Source organism: Myotis myotis, unplaced genomic scaffold, assembly GCF_014108235.1.
Source record: "Myotis myotis isolate mMyoMyo1 unplaced genomic scaffold, mMyoMyo1.p scaffold_m19_p_2, whole genome shotgun sequence".
NCBI classification, from domain to species: Eukaryota; Metazoa; Chordata; class Mammalia; order Chiroptera; family Vespertilionidae; genus Myotis; species Myotis myotis.
The window spans coordinates 208,676,547-208,693,576 of NW_023416324.1; the positions used below are offsets into that span (position 1 = coordinate 208,676,547).

The 17,030-nt window shown below is 54.4% G+C and overlaps 1 protein-coding gene and 1 pseudogene across 2 annotated transcripts in view; both read left to right on the top strand.

Moving 5' to 3' along the window:
- The first annotated feature begins 8,226 nt into the window (after window positions 1–8,226).
- Window positions 8,227–17,030, top strand: part of ITGB2 (integrin subunit beta 2) — a 28,500-nt gene continuing 19,696 nt past the window's right edge. Inside the window, exons 1-2 of one of the 2 annotated variants that reach the window (XM_036350638.1) lie at window positions 8,227–8,463; window positions 11,103–11,248. In XM_036350638.1, the coding sequence (XP_036206531.1) occupies window positions 8,445–8,463; window positions 11,103–11,248 (165 nt within the window). In that variant the 5' untranslated portion in view covers window positions 8,227–8,444. The remainder of the gene's footprint in view (window positions 8,464–11,102; window positions 11,249–17,030) is intronic. The other variant, XM_036350639.1, reaches the window with a different exon arrangement.
- On the top strand, window positions 14,053–14,169 carry LOC118678087 (annotated as a pseudogene).

The following is a 17,030-nucleotide window of genomic DNA, read 5'->3' on the forward strand; positions in this document are numbered from 1 at the left end:
CTCACGGACCAAGGAAGGCACACTCTGCTATTCCGCAGAGGTGAGGGCAAGGGCGCAGATTCGGGGGTGCCCGGAGGATCCCAGTTTTTGGGGGGGAGGGGGGGAGGACGCTTCTCTCCGTCACTATGGTCCTCCAGTCCCCGCAGGTCGCGGACCACGAAGGAGCCATAGAAAGACCTCCGGCACTGGGGCCTGGGGTCCTTCCCAGTAAGGATGGTTTCCGGAACGTGCAGTGCAAACACCCTCACCGACCCTCCACCAGCGCTTCCCTGTGAAGCGCCAGGGTCTGCGAGGGGGTCCCAAGCGCCCAGGCTAAGCTTAGAGCAGAGACACCTGACCTGCGAACAGCAGGGCCAGTGACAGTCCTGGGACCTGAAGCTCAGGGCCGCCAATCCCAGCCTTGCCTGACCCTGGTCCAATGCTTAACCACAGGTGCCCTGTGCTCAGTGTCAGGCCACCTTCCTGGTCTGGTCATGGGGGCTGGCCACCAGCGTCCTGGGTGCAGTGCCCAGCCCAGACAGGTCAGCCTGGCTCCAAATGAACCTTTCTCCTCCCAGGGCAATGGTTTTATCAACTGCTCTTCCCACTGAATCCTCTGGCCCCAATGCTGCCTGATCGGAGTCCAACCTCACTTAGGGAGGGGAGGCCCTACTCACAGCGCCCAGGGAGGCAGCCAGGATTGGAGTTGACTTGGATAAGGTGGGACCTTCTGAGCCTCGGTCTCCCCATCTCTACAATGGGGATGGTAGGAGTCTCTAAGGATCAACAGCTGCAGGTAGCACGTGCTCAGTAGATTCCAGTGACTCCGGAGTCCTTAAGGAGTAAATGCAGATAGCTCAGGTGTGAGGTTTGGGGTGTGGCGGAGCCAGTGCAGGCAACAGCCAGGATGCCCGTGGAAGGTGGAGGCTCAGTGCCCTGGACTTAGGGTTCCTGGTCAGGGGCTAAGTCCTGAGTATGACCCAGCCCTTCCTGCCCACTCCAGCCCCTGGGGCTTTCTCCCCCTCCCACCTTTCTGGGGACCCTCCCTTGCTTCCCTCAAGGAATAGGCTCTGGAAAGGAGGCACTGTGTTCTAGGACATTCTCTGAGACCTGCCCAAGCCTCAGTGCACCATGGGCTCCATCCACCGGCTAGGGGTTGGGAGACAGGCAAAAGCCAAGTCCGCTGTCCTGCACCAGGCCTGGTTCCGGAAGGGGTGCCCAGCCTCCCCTCTAGCAGCTTCTCCCTTACACAGTGGGCAAGCAGGTGAGCAGCTGCCCATGGGGGGAGGGGGGAGACAGGTGTGTGTCACCTGTGCCTCCTGAACGTGTGGGACCCTGGACGGATATGTCTCTCAGTCCCACTGCCCGAAGGAGGCACCCTTGCCTCCGGGACCTGGTGTGGTGGGCTGCTGGTCAGCACTGCCCCCTTGACCTGCAGCCTTTGACTTTGGTTTCAGGACGCCTGGGGTTTTAAATGACCTGTTCAGTCTCTAAGAAGCAGTTCATTGTCTGAGCACCTCCTTAACTGGGCGAATTTCAGGGAATCACTGCCCCATTGGCTCCTGGGGCAGCAAGGTGGGTGCCCAACCTGTGCACCTCTACCCACAGAGCCTGGGACCTAGAGCCCCAGGGCCAGCTGCATCCCAGGAATACAACAGGAAGTTAGATGTAAACAATTACAATTCCCAGGCTGTGGAAGTCCAGCATTTGGAACCTCCTGGGGTAAAATACTGTGCCGGACTCGGACTCGGACTCACCGTGGAATCACTGGGGTGATTCAGGGAAGTGGGTGGTGTAGGAGGAAGAGGCCTGGGAGGAGGTTGCCCAAGCCACGATTTCGACAAGTGGTAGCTCTGCAGCTCCACCAGAGTAAGGCGTGGCCCTCGAGGCTTGTCCCCTCGTTGCCCTCAAGAAGCGAGAAGCGAGGAGCAGCCCCAAAGCCTCCCCTCCCCCGCCCTCCCCGCCCTATCCTTCAGCTGCATTTGTTTCCTCTCCTTCCAACCCTCTCCTAGCTCCTTACAGGCAGGCATGTGGGGCTTGGGTCCCCTTGGTTTTGTCCTGGGTCTGATTAACTTGTTTTTATAGTAACATCCTATATTAACTTATTTTTATAGTCACTAGGAAGATTAGGTCTTCCTAGTGACCCCCCAGCACACCGCCCAGCCTGGCCTCCCATGCGTGGCTGACCTTCAGCGGGTCATTTCCTGCATGGGTGAGGTCACACCCAGATAAGGACAAATAGATGTTTTTATAGTAACATTGATTATAAAATTAATATGTGGCCTTCATAGACAATTTGGGAAAGATAGGACCCTATTTTATTTTTTAAATATATTTTTATTGATTTTAGAGAAGAAGGGAGAGGGAGAGAGAGATAGAAACATCAGTGATGAGAGAGAATCACTGATTGGCTGCCTCCTCCACACCCCCTATTAGGAATCAAGCCCGCAACCCAGGCACGTGCCCTTGACCAGAATTGAACCTGGGACCCTCCAGTCCGCAGACAGGTGCTCTATCCACTGAGCCAAACTGACTAGGGTGGACCCTATTTTAAATGCTAAAACCACTCTAACTGGTTTGGCTCAGTGGATAGAGCGTCAGCCTGCAGACTGAAGGGTCCCAGGTTTGATTCCAGTCAAGGGCATGTACCATGGTTTCGGGCACATCCCCAGCAGGAGGTGTGCAGGAGGCAGCTGATCGATGTTTCTCTCTCATCGATGTTTCTAACTCTCCCTTCCTCTCTGTAAAAAATCAATAAAATATACTTTTTAAAAATGCTAAATCCCCTTTGATCCCGTTGCTCAGAGATGGCAGCAGGGCAGGTGGGTGGGCAGTGCCTAGGGACCAGCCCCTCCCAGCATCTGTGCCCCTCCCAGCATCTGTGCTTTCTCTCCCTGGGTCAGGCAGCCTGTTTAACGTGGAATTTTCATTGTTGCTAAACTGTGGAAAGATTAGTCTTCCTAGTGACCACCCAGCACACCGCCCACAGTCTCAGCTCTCTCTGCCCAGCCTGGCCTCCCATGCGTGGCTGACCTTCAGCGGGTCATTTCCTGCATGGGTGAGGTCACACCCAGATAAGGACAAATGCGCCTTCTCCCGCTGAGCTTCCGCTTGACCTCTGCTGAGTCAGCATCAGGGTGAAATCCCCTCTGTCCTCCCCCTCTGCCCGGCTTGATCCCTGCTGGGCTGACCCCAGGCACTTGGTCCTGACCCCATCCCCTGCCATGTTTTTCTGTCTGTTGAGAGCCTCACATACCTCATCTCAGCATCCTGAGAGGCAGGCCCCTCACCCCCGTTTTACAGGTAGAAAAAGACACCTTTCCATAGCTGTCCCGTGGGTGCCCAATGGATGCCCAGAACTTCAGTCCAGGCTTCCCAGAGCTCAGCCACATGGGCCACCACTGCTCACATGCCCAGCTCCTTTGTGTGCCAGAAACAAGAGTGCCCATGGGCTCCATGCTGAGAAAGAAAATATGAGGGAGAGGAAGATAGAAGAGAGCCCCCACCCCCACCCCAGTCAGAGGTGGAGCACTTCACCCCCAGGAGGGAAGAGGTCTGCCCGGCCCCCATGTCTGCAAGCGCTGGAGCAGCCACCCTCGAGGATTCTGCGGGAACAGGGGACTCATGAGGTGTTTCAGTCCACTCTGGGGAGGAGGAGGTGTCCTGGAAACTGGCAGGATAGGGCAGGAGAGAAGGTTTAGAAGAGAGGGGAGAGGCCCTTGGGGTTCCCTTCAGTGTCCCGAGGTCTCTGTTCTGCTCCCTGCCTCTCATGTTCTCCTCTTGTTCCTCCCCAGCCCAAGGGCCTTCTACTATATGCAGGCCCAGTGGGGCCCGAGACTCGGTGCGCTGGGCTGATGATCAGACCACCCAGAGTGTGTTTGTTAAACAGACATCAGGGCCAACTGCCATCTGGATCCAGTGGGTTGAGCATGGACCAGTGGATCAGATCGGCATTTCTGACAAGAGCCCAGGCCCAGATTTCCAGTTTCATATGTGTAGCTCCCTGTCCCCTCACACTATCCTCACTCCCCAGAGAATCACGGTCTAGGGCTGGGTTCAATGTTCTACCACCCACAGGCTGGCCCTCCACCTTATTTGTAAATAAAGTTTTATTGGAGCACAGCTATGTTCATTCGTTCACAGGGGTCTGTGGCTGCTCTGGCACCACAGCAGCAGAGCTGAGTAATTGTGGCAAGAGCCCTATGGCCAGGAAAACCAAAGTCGTGTGCTTTCCGCCCTTTCCAAGAAAAGTTTTCCACTCTGCCCTAGTGGAGTCATCACAGCCAAGGTTTGCTGAGCGCTTTCTCTGTGCCAGGTCGGGTGTGTGTGCTTATCTGCTCATAACCTCACCCACAGCGACGTGCTCATCGCTCCCATTGGCCGGTGAGAGGACTGAGTTCCAATGGGGCTGGGTATCACCATGCCCTTCACCTCTGCACAACTGACATGCCATGTGGCTGTCAGATGTCACCCAGGGGCCAGAGAACCGACAGGTCCTTACAAGTCAGAGATACAGCAGGATAAGGGAAGCTGGGAAGACAGCATTTGGGCTGTCTAGCTGCTAGACCCTTCAGGAGGGTAAATGGGGGCCCCAGGGAGGGCTTCCGAGCCCATGGTTGGGTGAAACAATACAGGCGTGCTCAGGGATGAGGCAGGTGATTAGATGTGGCTCAAGCAAAGGGTTCCCAGTAGGAGGGGGGTTGAAAGTGTGCTTTCTCTGTAGACCTTCCCAGGGATCCAGGTGGGGATTAATGCAAAAGAGAATTCCTCTGGCCCTAGCTGGTTTGGCTCAGTGGATAGAGTGTTGGCCTGCAGACTGAAGAATCCTGGGTTCGATCCGGTCAAAGGCACATGCCCAGGTTCGCGGGCTCGATCCCCGTAGGGTGGTGCAGAGGCAGCTGATCAATGATTCTCTCTCATCATTGATGTTTCTATCTCTCTCTCCCTCTCCCTTGCTCTCTAAAATACACACACACACACACACTCACACACACACACACACACACACACACACACACACACACACTCTAGAGGCCCGGTGCATGAATTCATGCACGGATGGGATACGGTTGACCTGCCCTGATTGGGGCTGATTGGGGCCGGGTGGGCCAGGGGGAGGGGCTTAGGGAGGTTGACCAGCCGGCCCCACCCCCAATCGGGGTGAGGGGGCTGATCGGGGCGCAGTGGACGTCAAAGCAACCAGTCGTCCCAGTCGTTCCAGTTGGCCAGTCACTTGGCTTTCATATATATATTCCTCAGATGTTCCTCCAAAATATCAACCTGCCCCAAACCCACCTTCTCCTGGGGAGGGCAGAGGCAGGGCTCCTACCCCCCCCTTTACCTCCTCGCCCTGAGGAAGCCTTGGATGCCAGGCCTTACTCTACCTTCTTCCTACTGCACGTTCTCAGTGCTCAGAGGTCAGGGTCATGAGCGCTGTGTCGCCTGGACAAAATGGGAGAAAGAATTTGATTCCTATCTATGACATGCAAAGAACCCAATGCAGGAAAACTAAATTGTTCCCCCAGGTTCAAAAGTTAAAAGGTAGAAGCAGAAAATTCAATGAGATGAAATTTCTCTATAAGTCCAGATATAGACACTCCCCTTAAAAAAAACATATGCTGTGCTCTGCTGGTGTGGCTCAGTGATTGATCATTGACCTAAGAACCAGGAGGTCACAGTTCCATTCTTGGTCAGGACACATGCCCAGTGTGGGGCATGCAGGAGGCAGCCGATCAGAGATCAGAAACATCTCTTATCATTGATGTTTCTATCTCTCTCTCTCCCTCTCCCTTCCTCTCTGAAGTCAATAAAAGTATATTTTAAAAACACACATATTCTGTGATTTTTATCAAAAGCTCCATGATCTCTGTGACCACGCCTCATTCTCCTTTTTATTATTTACTAGGGGCCCAGTGCATGAATTTGTGCAACTTGAAAGGAAGTTACCGTGGGCTGTGAGGCTGCAGTGGACACAGAGGTAGGTCTTGGTCCATCCTCTGCGCCCCTGCAGGGCCACTCCCGCCGCGGCCCTAGTCCCCTGTCTGCTGGCAGCCCTGCTCCTGCCACCGCTGCTCCCATGTGGAGCTATTGGGACCAGTGCCAGCAGCGAGTGTGAGTGGCGGCTACTGGCCCCGATTGCCTCTCAGGAGCAGGGGGATGTGGGGAAGCCCTGAGGGGCCATTGGGGCTGGCAGCCACTGTTCCCACTCACTCATGGCACCAAGCAATCAGGGCTGGCACTGGGTGCCACCAGCAGGTGAGAGCAGTGGCTCCGGCACTGGCAGCGGGTGCAAGTGGGGCAGGTGCCAGGAGCAGGTGTGAGTGCTGGGTGGGACCTTGGAGTGTGGGAGCAAAGAATTTTCAGTAACCACCAGAGGCTCACCCCGATGACAGTGATTGGAGCCCCACCTTGGTCTGGCAACCCTGCTCACCTGCTCCACCATCCCACTGCGGCCAACGCCTGCCATGTTCCACACGTGCTCCCTGGTGGTCAGCCCATGTCATATCGACCAGTTGTTGGGTTGTTGGGTTATTTGGTGGTTCAGCCGTTGGGTCTATTTGCATATTAGGGCTTTATATATATAGATGTCTTTGCATTTCTTGGCATCAGCTGTGTGCCAGGCCCTTTGCAGGACCCTTTCACCACATGTCCCCACAACATGGTGGGGCAGGGGGAGTGGCTAGGGGAGGGGGAGGGGTAAGGGAAACTGAGGCCTAGAGAAGGAAAGGGACCCAGTGTCCTCAGGGTGCCACCACGGGCCCAGCCCTTGGATCTCAAGTGCAAGCTCTGTCTCTAACCTCAGCCTCTACCTCCCTCAGCCAGGCCCCTGGGGCAAGAGGAGCTTAGAAAGCACTTGTGGAAACTGAGTCCCTTAATCCAGGGTCAGAAGGGACAAACCCGTTTGACAAAGGCAGCCAGACATTAAGCGGGCACCCATCTCCAAGGACGTCTTCACGGCTCTGTTCATCAGCATTGCTGGAAACCACAGGCTGCGTGGGAAATGACAGGTTGATGAGTCCCAGGACGGAGAGGAGTGGCCTGAGCCTGGGTTAGAGTTCGGTGGCCCCTCTGACCTACCGGAGCCCCCAGGCCAGCCTGGCCTTCACATTGAAGGGAGGAACTTGATTCAAGTGTGGGAAGGCATTATGAGCTTCCTGTTCTGGTAGATGGGGATAGCTCCTCAACCCCCACCCATCCCCTTCCCCTCCGGGCAGCTGTATGATGGTTTGGTTTGTTTTTTAAAAAAATATTTTTTATTGACTTTTAGAGAGAGGAAGGAAAAGGGATAGAGAGATAGAAACATCAGTGAGAGAGAAACATCGATCTGCTGCCTCCTGCACATCTCCTACTAGGGACTGAGCCTGCAACCCGGGCATGTGCCTTGACTGGGAATCGAACCATGACCTCCTGGTTCATGGGCTGACCCTTATCCACTGAGCCACACAGGCTGGGTAATGGTTCGGTTTTTAATCTGTGCCCATTGCTTTCCTTAGTCTAACCATGTAACTGTTGTGCATCACCAGGCAAGGTGGACATACTAAATTACATTTTCTTCCTTCTACAACTTTCTGGTTTCTTCCCAGAGTTAAATTTTCAGCCGGGCTCAGGGCATCCTCAATGATACCTTAATCTCTTTGCCCTGACAGATGTGTAATACACTTTTCAGTGCGATTTCCGACATGGTCATGCCTGTCAGAAAATCTCTGCATTCTTATAAGGATTGGGGACCCCCTACTCAAGCCAAAGGCTAGCCCCCCACCTCACCCCAACTTTCCTGGCTGCTCTGACACCTTCCTTTGGGTGACTTCGAGAAGCAGGAATGCCACCTCTTCAGCTTGCTCCCACGGAGGGAGGAAGCCAGAAAGAGGAAGGCTAAGGAGAAGTCTGCTCAGTGGGGGTGGGGACTGGGTGGGAGATGGGCTGAGGTGTCCAGGCCAGCGTTCAGAACAGTAGGTGGCTGGAAACTCCTGGCCTCTGGCATCTCTCCTCTCCTTTCTAAGTCACCTGGCTGCCCCCTGTGTCTACATGGCCCAGATTACACTCAGGGATCTACTGGATTACTTACTGCCTGTTTCTGTGGATCTGTGGGGGTTAGAGTGAGATAGAACTATTTGGAGCTCTTACCACAGGCCACACTGTTTCCTGCTCTGCACCCCCACCCCCAGGGAGTGTGCCTGCCTGCCCCTGCTCCCCCACAGCTGCTTCTGGCAGCTCCTCCCACCCTCTGCCTCTGCAAAGTGGCAAAGGGTGCAACAGTTGAATTCACGCAGGAGGAAGTTACTAGTGGGAAGAAACTTTTTAAAAAAAGCAACGATGGGGAGTTTCTGAGAAAGAGGAGAGTTGAGTGGCTGGGAGAATTTGCAGGCCCGCTGGGAGAGAAGCTGGCACAGAGGCCCAAGAGCGAAGGTGTGAGAGGGAGGAGCTGAGAGCTGGGAAAGGGCTGCCAGCAGCCTCCCTTCACCTGAATGCCCTCAGTCACCCCAGGTGAGATTGCTTTCTGCCTTTTGGGGAATGGGGGAGGGGGAGGGGGAGGGGAGAGCAGGAGGGCAGGCTCAACCCCGGTTTTCCCAACTCACTCAGTCCACCAGCACCCACCAACACAGCATTATGGGTTTCGGGGTCTGACTCTCTCCAACCTTCCTGCCAGCATTGACCGGTGCCAACCCTCCCCCCACTCCCCACCCCGGAGAATCTCTGTGAAGTGAGCCTGGGTGCTTCACAGCCTCCATTATGAAAATACTTCTAATCTTCCATCCATCACGAGGGAGCCCCCTTCCCAAGCTTTCGGGCTGTGTGCTGTTGACACATGGCTGGGTGGGCAGTAGGACTGAGATGCCAGGCCTGTGTTCAGCAAGGAGATGAAAAGAGCCTGCCTCTCTCTGAGCCGCCCTCCTGGCTGCCCCCTGCCCCCACCACACCTGGATTACTCTCCGGGGACCCCTTCCATTCTGCCTGTATCAGAGTCACTGATACAGAGTCTCCTGACTGGGCCGTGATGTTCTGAGGGCTTGGGCTGTGCGGCCTCCGGGGATCCAGCTCAGCGTCGGACAGGCTCAGGGCTTCCTCAGTGATGCCTGGAGAAATACAGTGCGTGTTCTGGAAGACCTAAGTGAAAGTGACAGCAAAGGGAATTTCCTGGCACTTGGCTGACTTGGGGGAAGAGGTTATTCCAGAATCCTGCCCCAAATCTCACCCGTCCCTGCCTTCCCTATGCAAGCCTTGTCCCTGAAATCTCTCCCCAGCCTGCGGTGTCTCTTTCAGCAGGTTGCCTGATAAGTAGCATTTCGTACACTTCCTTTTTCTTTTCAATTGTGATAAAATACGCATAAAATAAATTTAACCATTTAATCATCTGTAGCATTTTTAAGCGCACAATCAGTATTAAGTATACTCACACTGCTGTACAACCAATCTCTAGAACTTTTCCATCTTGCAAAACTAAACAACTTTATACCTCTTTTTAAAGTTCTTTTCCATCCCGCTGGCATGGCTCAGTGGTTGAGCATTGACCTGTAAACCAGGTGATCAGGCTTTGATTTCTGGCCAGGGCACATGCCAGGTAGCCGGCTCCATCCCCTATAGGGGATGTGCAGGAGGCAGCCGATCAATGATTCTCTCTCATCATTGATGTTCCTATCTCTCTCTCCCTCTCCCTTCCTCTCTAAAATCAATAAAATACATAAAGTTCTTTTTTACATTTACTACAGAAAGTTTCACACATATAAGAGTTGACAGAATAGTTTAATATGCCCAAATGCCCCCAACATCTACTTTAATAATGATCAACTCATGGCCTATCTTGTTTCCTTTACACCCCTCCCCCACTGTCCCCCATTCCTCCCCACTCAATTATTTGGAAGCAAATAAAAAACATCATATCATATCATCTGGGATATTTCAACACGGAACTCTAAAGCAGTGGTTCTCAACCTTCTGGCCCTTTAAATACAGTTCCTCATGTTGTGACCCAACCATAAAATTATTTTCGTTGCTACTTCATAACTGTAATGTCGCTACTGTTATGAATCGTAATGTAAATACCTGATATGCAGGAGGGCAGGCTCAACCACTGGCAGTGGTTCTCAACCTTCTGGCCCTTTTAAATACAGTTCCTCATGTTGTGACCCAACCATAAAATTATTTTCGTTGCTACTTCATAACTGTAATGTCGCTACTGTTATGAATCGTAATGTAAATACCTGATATGCAGGATGGTCTTAGGTGACCCCTGTGAAAGGGTCGTTCGACCCCCAAAGGGGTCGTGACCCACAGGTTGAGAACCGCTGCAAAGGATGGGGACTCTTATATAATCACAAAACCTTGGTTACGCCTGAAAATCTATGGGACCTTCACCAGGTCTTTCTCCCTCTCCCCTCTAGCAGCTCCCTCACCCTGTGAAATTTCCTTGCTATCTTTGATGTCTTGTGACAGCCTCAGGATAAACCTAGTAACAAGACCTTCTCCCTCCGTCCCTAGGGCCTGCAGACTCTTAATCTGGGTCCTCTCTTAGCTCTGGCTCTTTTGTTGTCTGAGCATCTCCTCCTCTCTGTTCACCCTCCTTCCCCTGGACTCCCGTGGTCACGTGGACTTTGGGCATCCACAGACAGAGGGACGCGCCTTCCTCTTCCCATCTCCTTGTGCCCCCAGTGGATCTCTCATCCTGCTCTCTGAATCGCTCACCAACCTTGTCCTTCTGTTCTTTGACTCGTGTAAGCCTTTTTTATTTCCATGACAAGTGCTTTTCCCCAACACCCCCGTTTGCTTCTTCAGTGATGGAGGCACTCTCCTCGCTGGGTGCTCAGTCGCAGGCCAGGCCCCGCTCCTAGGCACTCGCTCTGGGGTTCCCTGTTCCCTGGAGGGCACAGCCGAGACCTCCTCTGTATGTGCCTGAGTCCCTCCGTGCCACCAGGGGCCCCTCTTCCCAGTAATCGCGCCTCCTTTCCTTCTCTCTGCTTCTCGCCATGACTTGCACAATGAATGGCACATCCCATCATCTGGCTTGTAAGCGTGTTCCTCTGACATCCCCCCTTGGGAGCCCGTGTAGAGCAGAGGGGCTGGGTTTCATGGGCCGCATGTGGTGCAATCACCCACATGTAACTACTTCCTCCCTACTGCTGCTGTAGAAGAGGAAGCCTTGTGCCCTCAACATCCAAGTCTTGGCTGGCCAGGGTCCTCCCAGACGTGCCACAAAACCAGCCTGGTCAAGAGCGGGCAGAGGCCCCTGCCAGCCCACCGGACGCCCTGCCACATCTCCAGGACCTCACGCGGGGTGAGTGAACAGGTCTGATGTGCCCAGGCTGGTCTTTCTAATGCTGGTCTTTCTGGGGCTCTTCCCTGGAGACTGGCCATAGCCTTTCCCAGGGGAAGCAGCTCCAGGGGGTCCAGCCCTAGAGGGGCCCTGGCAGCCTTGCTCCCTCTTGCCTGCCCTGGGATCATCCAGCCCAGGCCTCCTGTCACTGAGATCCAGTGAGGGGTGCGGTGCCCACCGCAGGCAGAGCTAGCGGATGCTGGGAACGTCTGTGACTGAAGAGGATGGGGCCCAGCATGGCGAGAGGACTGGCACAGACCCCAGTCCTCGGCATCTGGGTCTAGGGTCTTCCACAGCCACAGACACTTGCTGAGCCCCCAAATGAGGGCTGCGAGGCTGGCAGAGCCAGAAAGAGGTGGGGGCAGGGAAGATCACCCCGCCCCCCCTCCGGCTGGTGGGTGCAGCACTGGGCAAGGCTGGGCTGTGTGGGAGGGGAGTGGGGCCTCACCAGCTGTGCCTTCCTCTTCCTGCCTGAGTCAGTCCCCCTCCTCTCCTCGCGCCTCCACGCTGCCTGGGCTGGTCTTTCCCCCGCAGAGTCTGTGTGTGTGTCTGAGTGTGAGTGTGTTATGTTTGGTGTGTGTAAAGGGGGGGGGGGCGGAATGTGAATTTGTGGTGTGTGTATGAGTGAGTGTAGGTACATGTGAAGGAGTGTGTTAGTGTGTGTGGTGTGAGTATGTGTGTCTAAATGTGGATGTATGGGGGTATGAGGGAGTGTGTGTTATGAGTGTGTACGTGTGTGTAAATATGTGTGAGGTGTGTTTGCATGTGTGGTGCATTTTCTAGGTGGTGGGTCTGTCACTTCTCTTGGATTCTCGAAGTTTCACAAGCTCAGGCCTGAGGATGTGAAAGTGCTGGGTGACAGTGCGTTTTAGGGAGACAGGCATTAGGTGTGTGTGATGCCTGAACCAGTCTCCTGGAGGGGCAGCTACTACCTGGAGATTTCGTGGGGGAAGAAGGGGCAGCCCAGTGCCTTGCCGAAGTTCTGCAGAAGAGGCGGCCGCTGTCCAGGGGATAGAGGGGCCCATCTGCACCCAGGGAGAGTGTGACATGAGGAGGCCGCTTGGCCTCCCATCTGTGAAATGGGAGGGTGGGCTGGGCCAGCCTGTAGTTTAAATTCCAGCTGACTCTATGATCAAAGGTCGCTTCTGAGCAGGTATGAGGGACACGTGGACAAGAGGCTGATGTGTCCAGGCTGGTCTTTCTAATGCTGGTCTTCTAATGAAAACCAGCAACATATCAAGGACCCCCGCTCCACCCACAGCCCTCCCTGTTCTGAGAAAAGGTGCTGGGGGGCTCTTTCCTGCCTCTCCAAGCACAGAACAGCACCCCTCTCACCTCTGGTCCAGCTGCCATAGCTGAAGACACAATCCTGCAAGCCCAGCTTTGTGGGGAGCTCACATGTAGGGAGGAGGCCCAGCCCTCGCAGCCAGTGCAGGTGACAGGCGGCCTGTGTTGTACAAGCTGGTCTTTCTCCGGCAGGTTCCGCTCAGGCCCAGGCCGAGCTCCACAGTGAACAGGGTTGTGAACAGGTACTTGCCCATGGATGGGGCAGCACCAAGCCCGAGGTAATGCCATGTGACTCGGGCCCCCGCCAGCTCTGCGGATCATGTCTGTAGGGCTCACCTTTCTGCTCACCTGTCGCGTTGTGAGTGTCCCACAGCCCCACCTGAGGCAGTGTCATGGGCAGCTGGCTCCATTTTGCAGAGAAGAACACTGCCTGCAAGGCGCTGATAGCACTGTGTTCACCCAGAGGATGGGGAGCCTGGCCATGCTGAGAACCCTCCCTTCAGGGGCCTCTCTGCCCATCGCTGGGCAATCTTTGGGTGATGTCTGGGTGACAGCCACCAGGCAGATCCGGTCAGGGGCTCACTGTCTGTTTTCCTTTGCACAAACTGGACCTAAAATGAAAATGTTGAATTTGTCGTCATCTCACCCCCGACCCTGCATGTGACCGTCGGGCTGGGACCCCGTTCAAGAGCATCTGCCTAAACGCTCCAAACACACCAAAGGGAAGCAAACATCTGGGCGGGGGCGGGCCCCTGGGCCTCAGTGGGCCCTGTGATCTGGAGACCCCACTCACTGGTACAACACAGGCCGCCTGTCTCCTGCACTGGCTGCGAGGTCTGGGCCTCCTCCCTACATGTGAGCTCCCCACAAAGCTGGGCTTGCAGGATTCTGCATTCAGCTATGGCAGCTGGACCAGAGGTGAGAAGGGGGCTGTCCTGTGCTTGGAGAGGCAGGAAAGAGCCCCCCAGCACCTTTTCTCAGAACAGGGAGGGCTGTGGGTGGAGCGGGGGTCCTTGACAGGTTGCTGGTTGCCATTCGCTTCTATTATTGGCTGGTGGGCGTCTTGGTGACATGGTGCAGGGAGGAGAGGCCTGGCAGGCACAGCCAGGTCCTAGAGCTCCCAGTCTGTGACCTGGGCAGGACTTCCTGTTTTGGCCCAGGGCTCTCTCCTCTGAAAGCTGAAGGTGTCTGGGCCACTCACCCTCCCAGCGGCCAGGTAGCAAGGCCCAGGGGAGTTAGGGAGCAGGCAGACCCCAGCTCCCAGGTCTGAGAAGGGTGTCACGTGGGCTCATCTCAGCTCTGGGGGAGCTGTGATGCCACAGCCCACAGCTCTGATTAGGGGGGAAGAGAAAGGGGCTCAGAAGTGCCCTCGTAGCCTCCGGAACCTGCGGAGCAGGAAACCACGGTGCAGTTGGCTTCCCTCAGCTCCGCAGTTGTTAAAAACACCTGTAGCAAGTTTTTCTAAAATAGACATATATATCGCTTCTCGGCCTTTTGGCTAAGATCAAGTGTAGTATCTGTTCTTATCAGTTTAAAATAGACATATATCTTGGGATCTGCAGCAGCCAGGGTTCTCTAGAGAAACAGCACCAATAGGACGAGCGTGTGGGTGTGTGTGTGTGTGTGTGTGTGCGCGTGCGCGCGCAGAGAGAGATTTATTTTTTTATTTTCAGGAATTGGCTCATTGCAGTTGAGAGACCTACCAAGTCAAAACTCTACAGGGTAGGTCAGAAACCTAAGAAACGTTGATGTTGCAACTCAAGTTGGAAAGCCTTCCGCAGGCAAAATTCCCTCTTCCTCCAGAGACCCCTAGGTCTTCGGTTCTCTTTAACAAGGAAGGAAACTGAGGCTGGGAGGCTGAGGTGGCCTGTCCATAGTCACTCAGCTGCTGAGTGTAGGTTTGAGAGTGTCAACCCTGGGGTCAGGCCGGTGTGGCTTTGTAGTTTGGGGAAGGGACTGACCCTTTTGATCCGCTGTGTGGAAAAGGGGAGCAGGCAGCTTATCCCCTGGTAGATGCAGCCCAGGGTGCAATGCTCCCAGGTGACCCTCTCTCCGGAAGCTTCCAGTGCGGCAGAGTCATACTACGTTGGCCAAGTGTAGCCAACAGGGTGATGCTGTGGGCAATGCCCAGTCTTGTTCCTGTGAGGTCCACAGTCCTGAGTGGCTATCTGGGCAAGAACCACTGCCCGCTGGCAGAAGCTCCCCTGCAGACTGGCCGTGTCTGCTGTGATCCCCATCCCTGCATGCCAGGCCTCCCACAGCCACCGCCCTTCACCCAGGAGGTGTCACAGAGCGAGTCACACCTCTTTCCCTTTGGCAGGAGATGTGGGGTTGGGGTGTGATTCGGGTCTTTTGGATGCTCAGATCCAGCCACTCTGAGATGCAGTGACCTCTGTGCCCATGTAGCATGACTCCACTGTCCTGGAAGCTTCCCGACAGAGTGTCACCTGGGAGCATTGCACCCTGGGCTGCAGCCAGAAGTAGTCTTGTTAACGGTGGAAGTGGGGTTCTTGGGTGCTGTGAGGAAAAGAGTTTCCTGAGGCCCCCACGAGAGGATGGGGTTTTGCGGAAAGCTCTATTGATGATGTAAAATTAAGGGGATTCCCCTTCAAGGCCCCATCTCTGTTTGTCTCGCTATGGAAATGTTGTCTTCAGGAGGGCCAGAATTAAGGGCTCAGCCCAGAGTTCCTGTTCCATATGAAAACACAGCCCAATCCAGCACCTGGCTAACTCAGCTTGTGTTCCCAGCTGCAATCCATTGCATGTGGGGGCCCCATGGCCAGGAGCCTTGGAGTTACTTATGGCCACACGGCGATGAAAAAGAAACAGGTGTGCACTCTAGTGAGTGTGGATCAGGGAGCAAAGGAGCAAGAACGAGAGCAAGCAGGAGAGAGGGAACTCTTTGGGGATTTTAACTTTCCAAGATTTCATGCACTTCTGATGGGGCCCACCCGCTAGCCACTCCATTGTTCCCCAGGCTAGACTGGCAGGCACATACTCCCCCTGCCCCACCTTGACTTCTACTGTGCATGTGCCCATCTCCCCTTTCCCCCTAAAATCCAGTACCAGATGGGGCAGGGCAGGGGCGTTAATCTCTTGGAGGACAATGCTGTGTGAGGCTGTCGCTTCCTGGTGAAGCTTCCCAGGTGACCCACAGTGTCTCACTTCCCTTTACGTTCTTTCCTGAATTGATATTAACTAGCTAATTACGAGGATAACAGTCTGAAGGGTTTTCTGGTGGCTGAGGAGCTAAGGCAGCGTCTAAGGCAGTGGTTCTCAACCTTGGCTGCACATTAGAATCACCTGGGAATCTTTTTAAAATCCTGATTTCTGGGCCTCATCCTCCAGAAATTCTGTTTCTTTGTTATGGGGTGGGGCCACAACATTAGTAACAAAGACACAGAATTTCCGGAGGATGAGGCCCAGAAATCAGGATTTTAACAAGATTCCCAGGTGATTCTTATGTGCAGCCAAGGTTGAGAACCACTGGTCAAGGCCAGCCTCAATGACTTCAAGACCTCACCAAGCCAGGACTCCTGCCTGGGAGGAGCCATGGGGACAGCATTGGGCCACCTGGGAGAACCCCGAGCAGGGGCCCGGCCAGGTTCTCTCCCAGCGCCTCTGGGGCTGGGGGCACTCGCAGAGTCAGCTCATGGGAGCAGCATTTTAGACAGTGTGGATGCAGCTGTGCTTCGGCTTTTGGCGTGCAGAGGCCTCCGAGTGTGACGGACATTCAGTGGGAGTGTGGGGATGGGATGTGTTGAGGTCTCAGCAGAGGGCAGAATTCCAGAATCTGGGAGGCAGTGTTGGAGAAGAGACCAGCCAGCGTTTGTTCAGAGAATGAATGAGTGAGTGAGCGAGCGAGTGAGTGAATGAACCACCTACAAGCCTGTGTTCCATCCAGCAGGGAGGGCCGGACGTCGGCGTCTCAGTTCTTCCCACCACCAGGGAGTAACCGTCCTCAGAAGTGTTGGCAGTAGGAACAGAAACTTCAGGACAGTTTCCTCCGCCCCCATAGTTTGGATTTTCGCAGATGAATGGATATTTCTTAAACCGTTATAAACGTTGACCGTAGAAAGTTTGGAAAATATGAGCAGACATAATGAAGAAAATGGAAAATACTTCTAATTGCACCACCCAGAGAGAGAAACCTGGGCAGTGCTTGCGAACTTACTTTTGCTGGTTTCCCACAGTCAGTTCTTACCGTGAAAACCGAGTCATTCACACGTTCTAATTGCTGCACAGGTTCCGCCGGGTGAGTGTCAGAAATGTTCAACACATTTGCCATTTGATAGCGAGACAAGAAATCTCATTACCTGACCACTAAGCAGGGTGACTTTCAACCAGTTACTGACCAGGTGCCTTTCCTTGAGGAACTATGGGGTATTGGCCTTTTTGTCATTGGAGAGGAAGATTACCACTCATTTTGTTGTTGTTGTTGTTAATTCTTACCCGA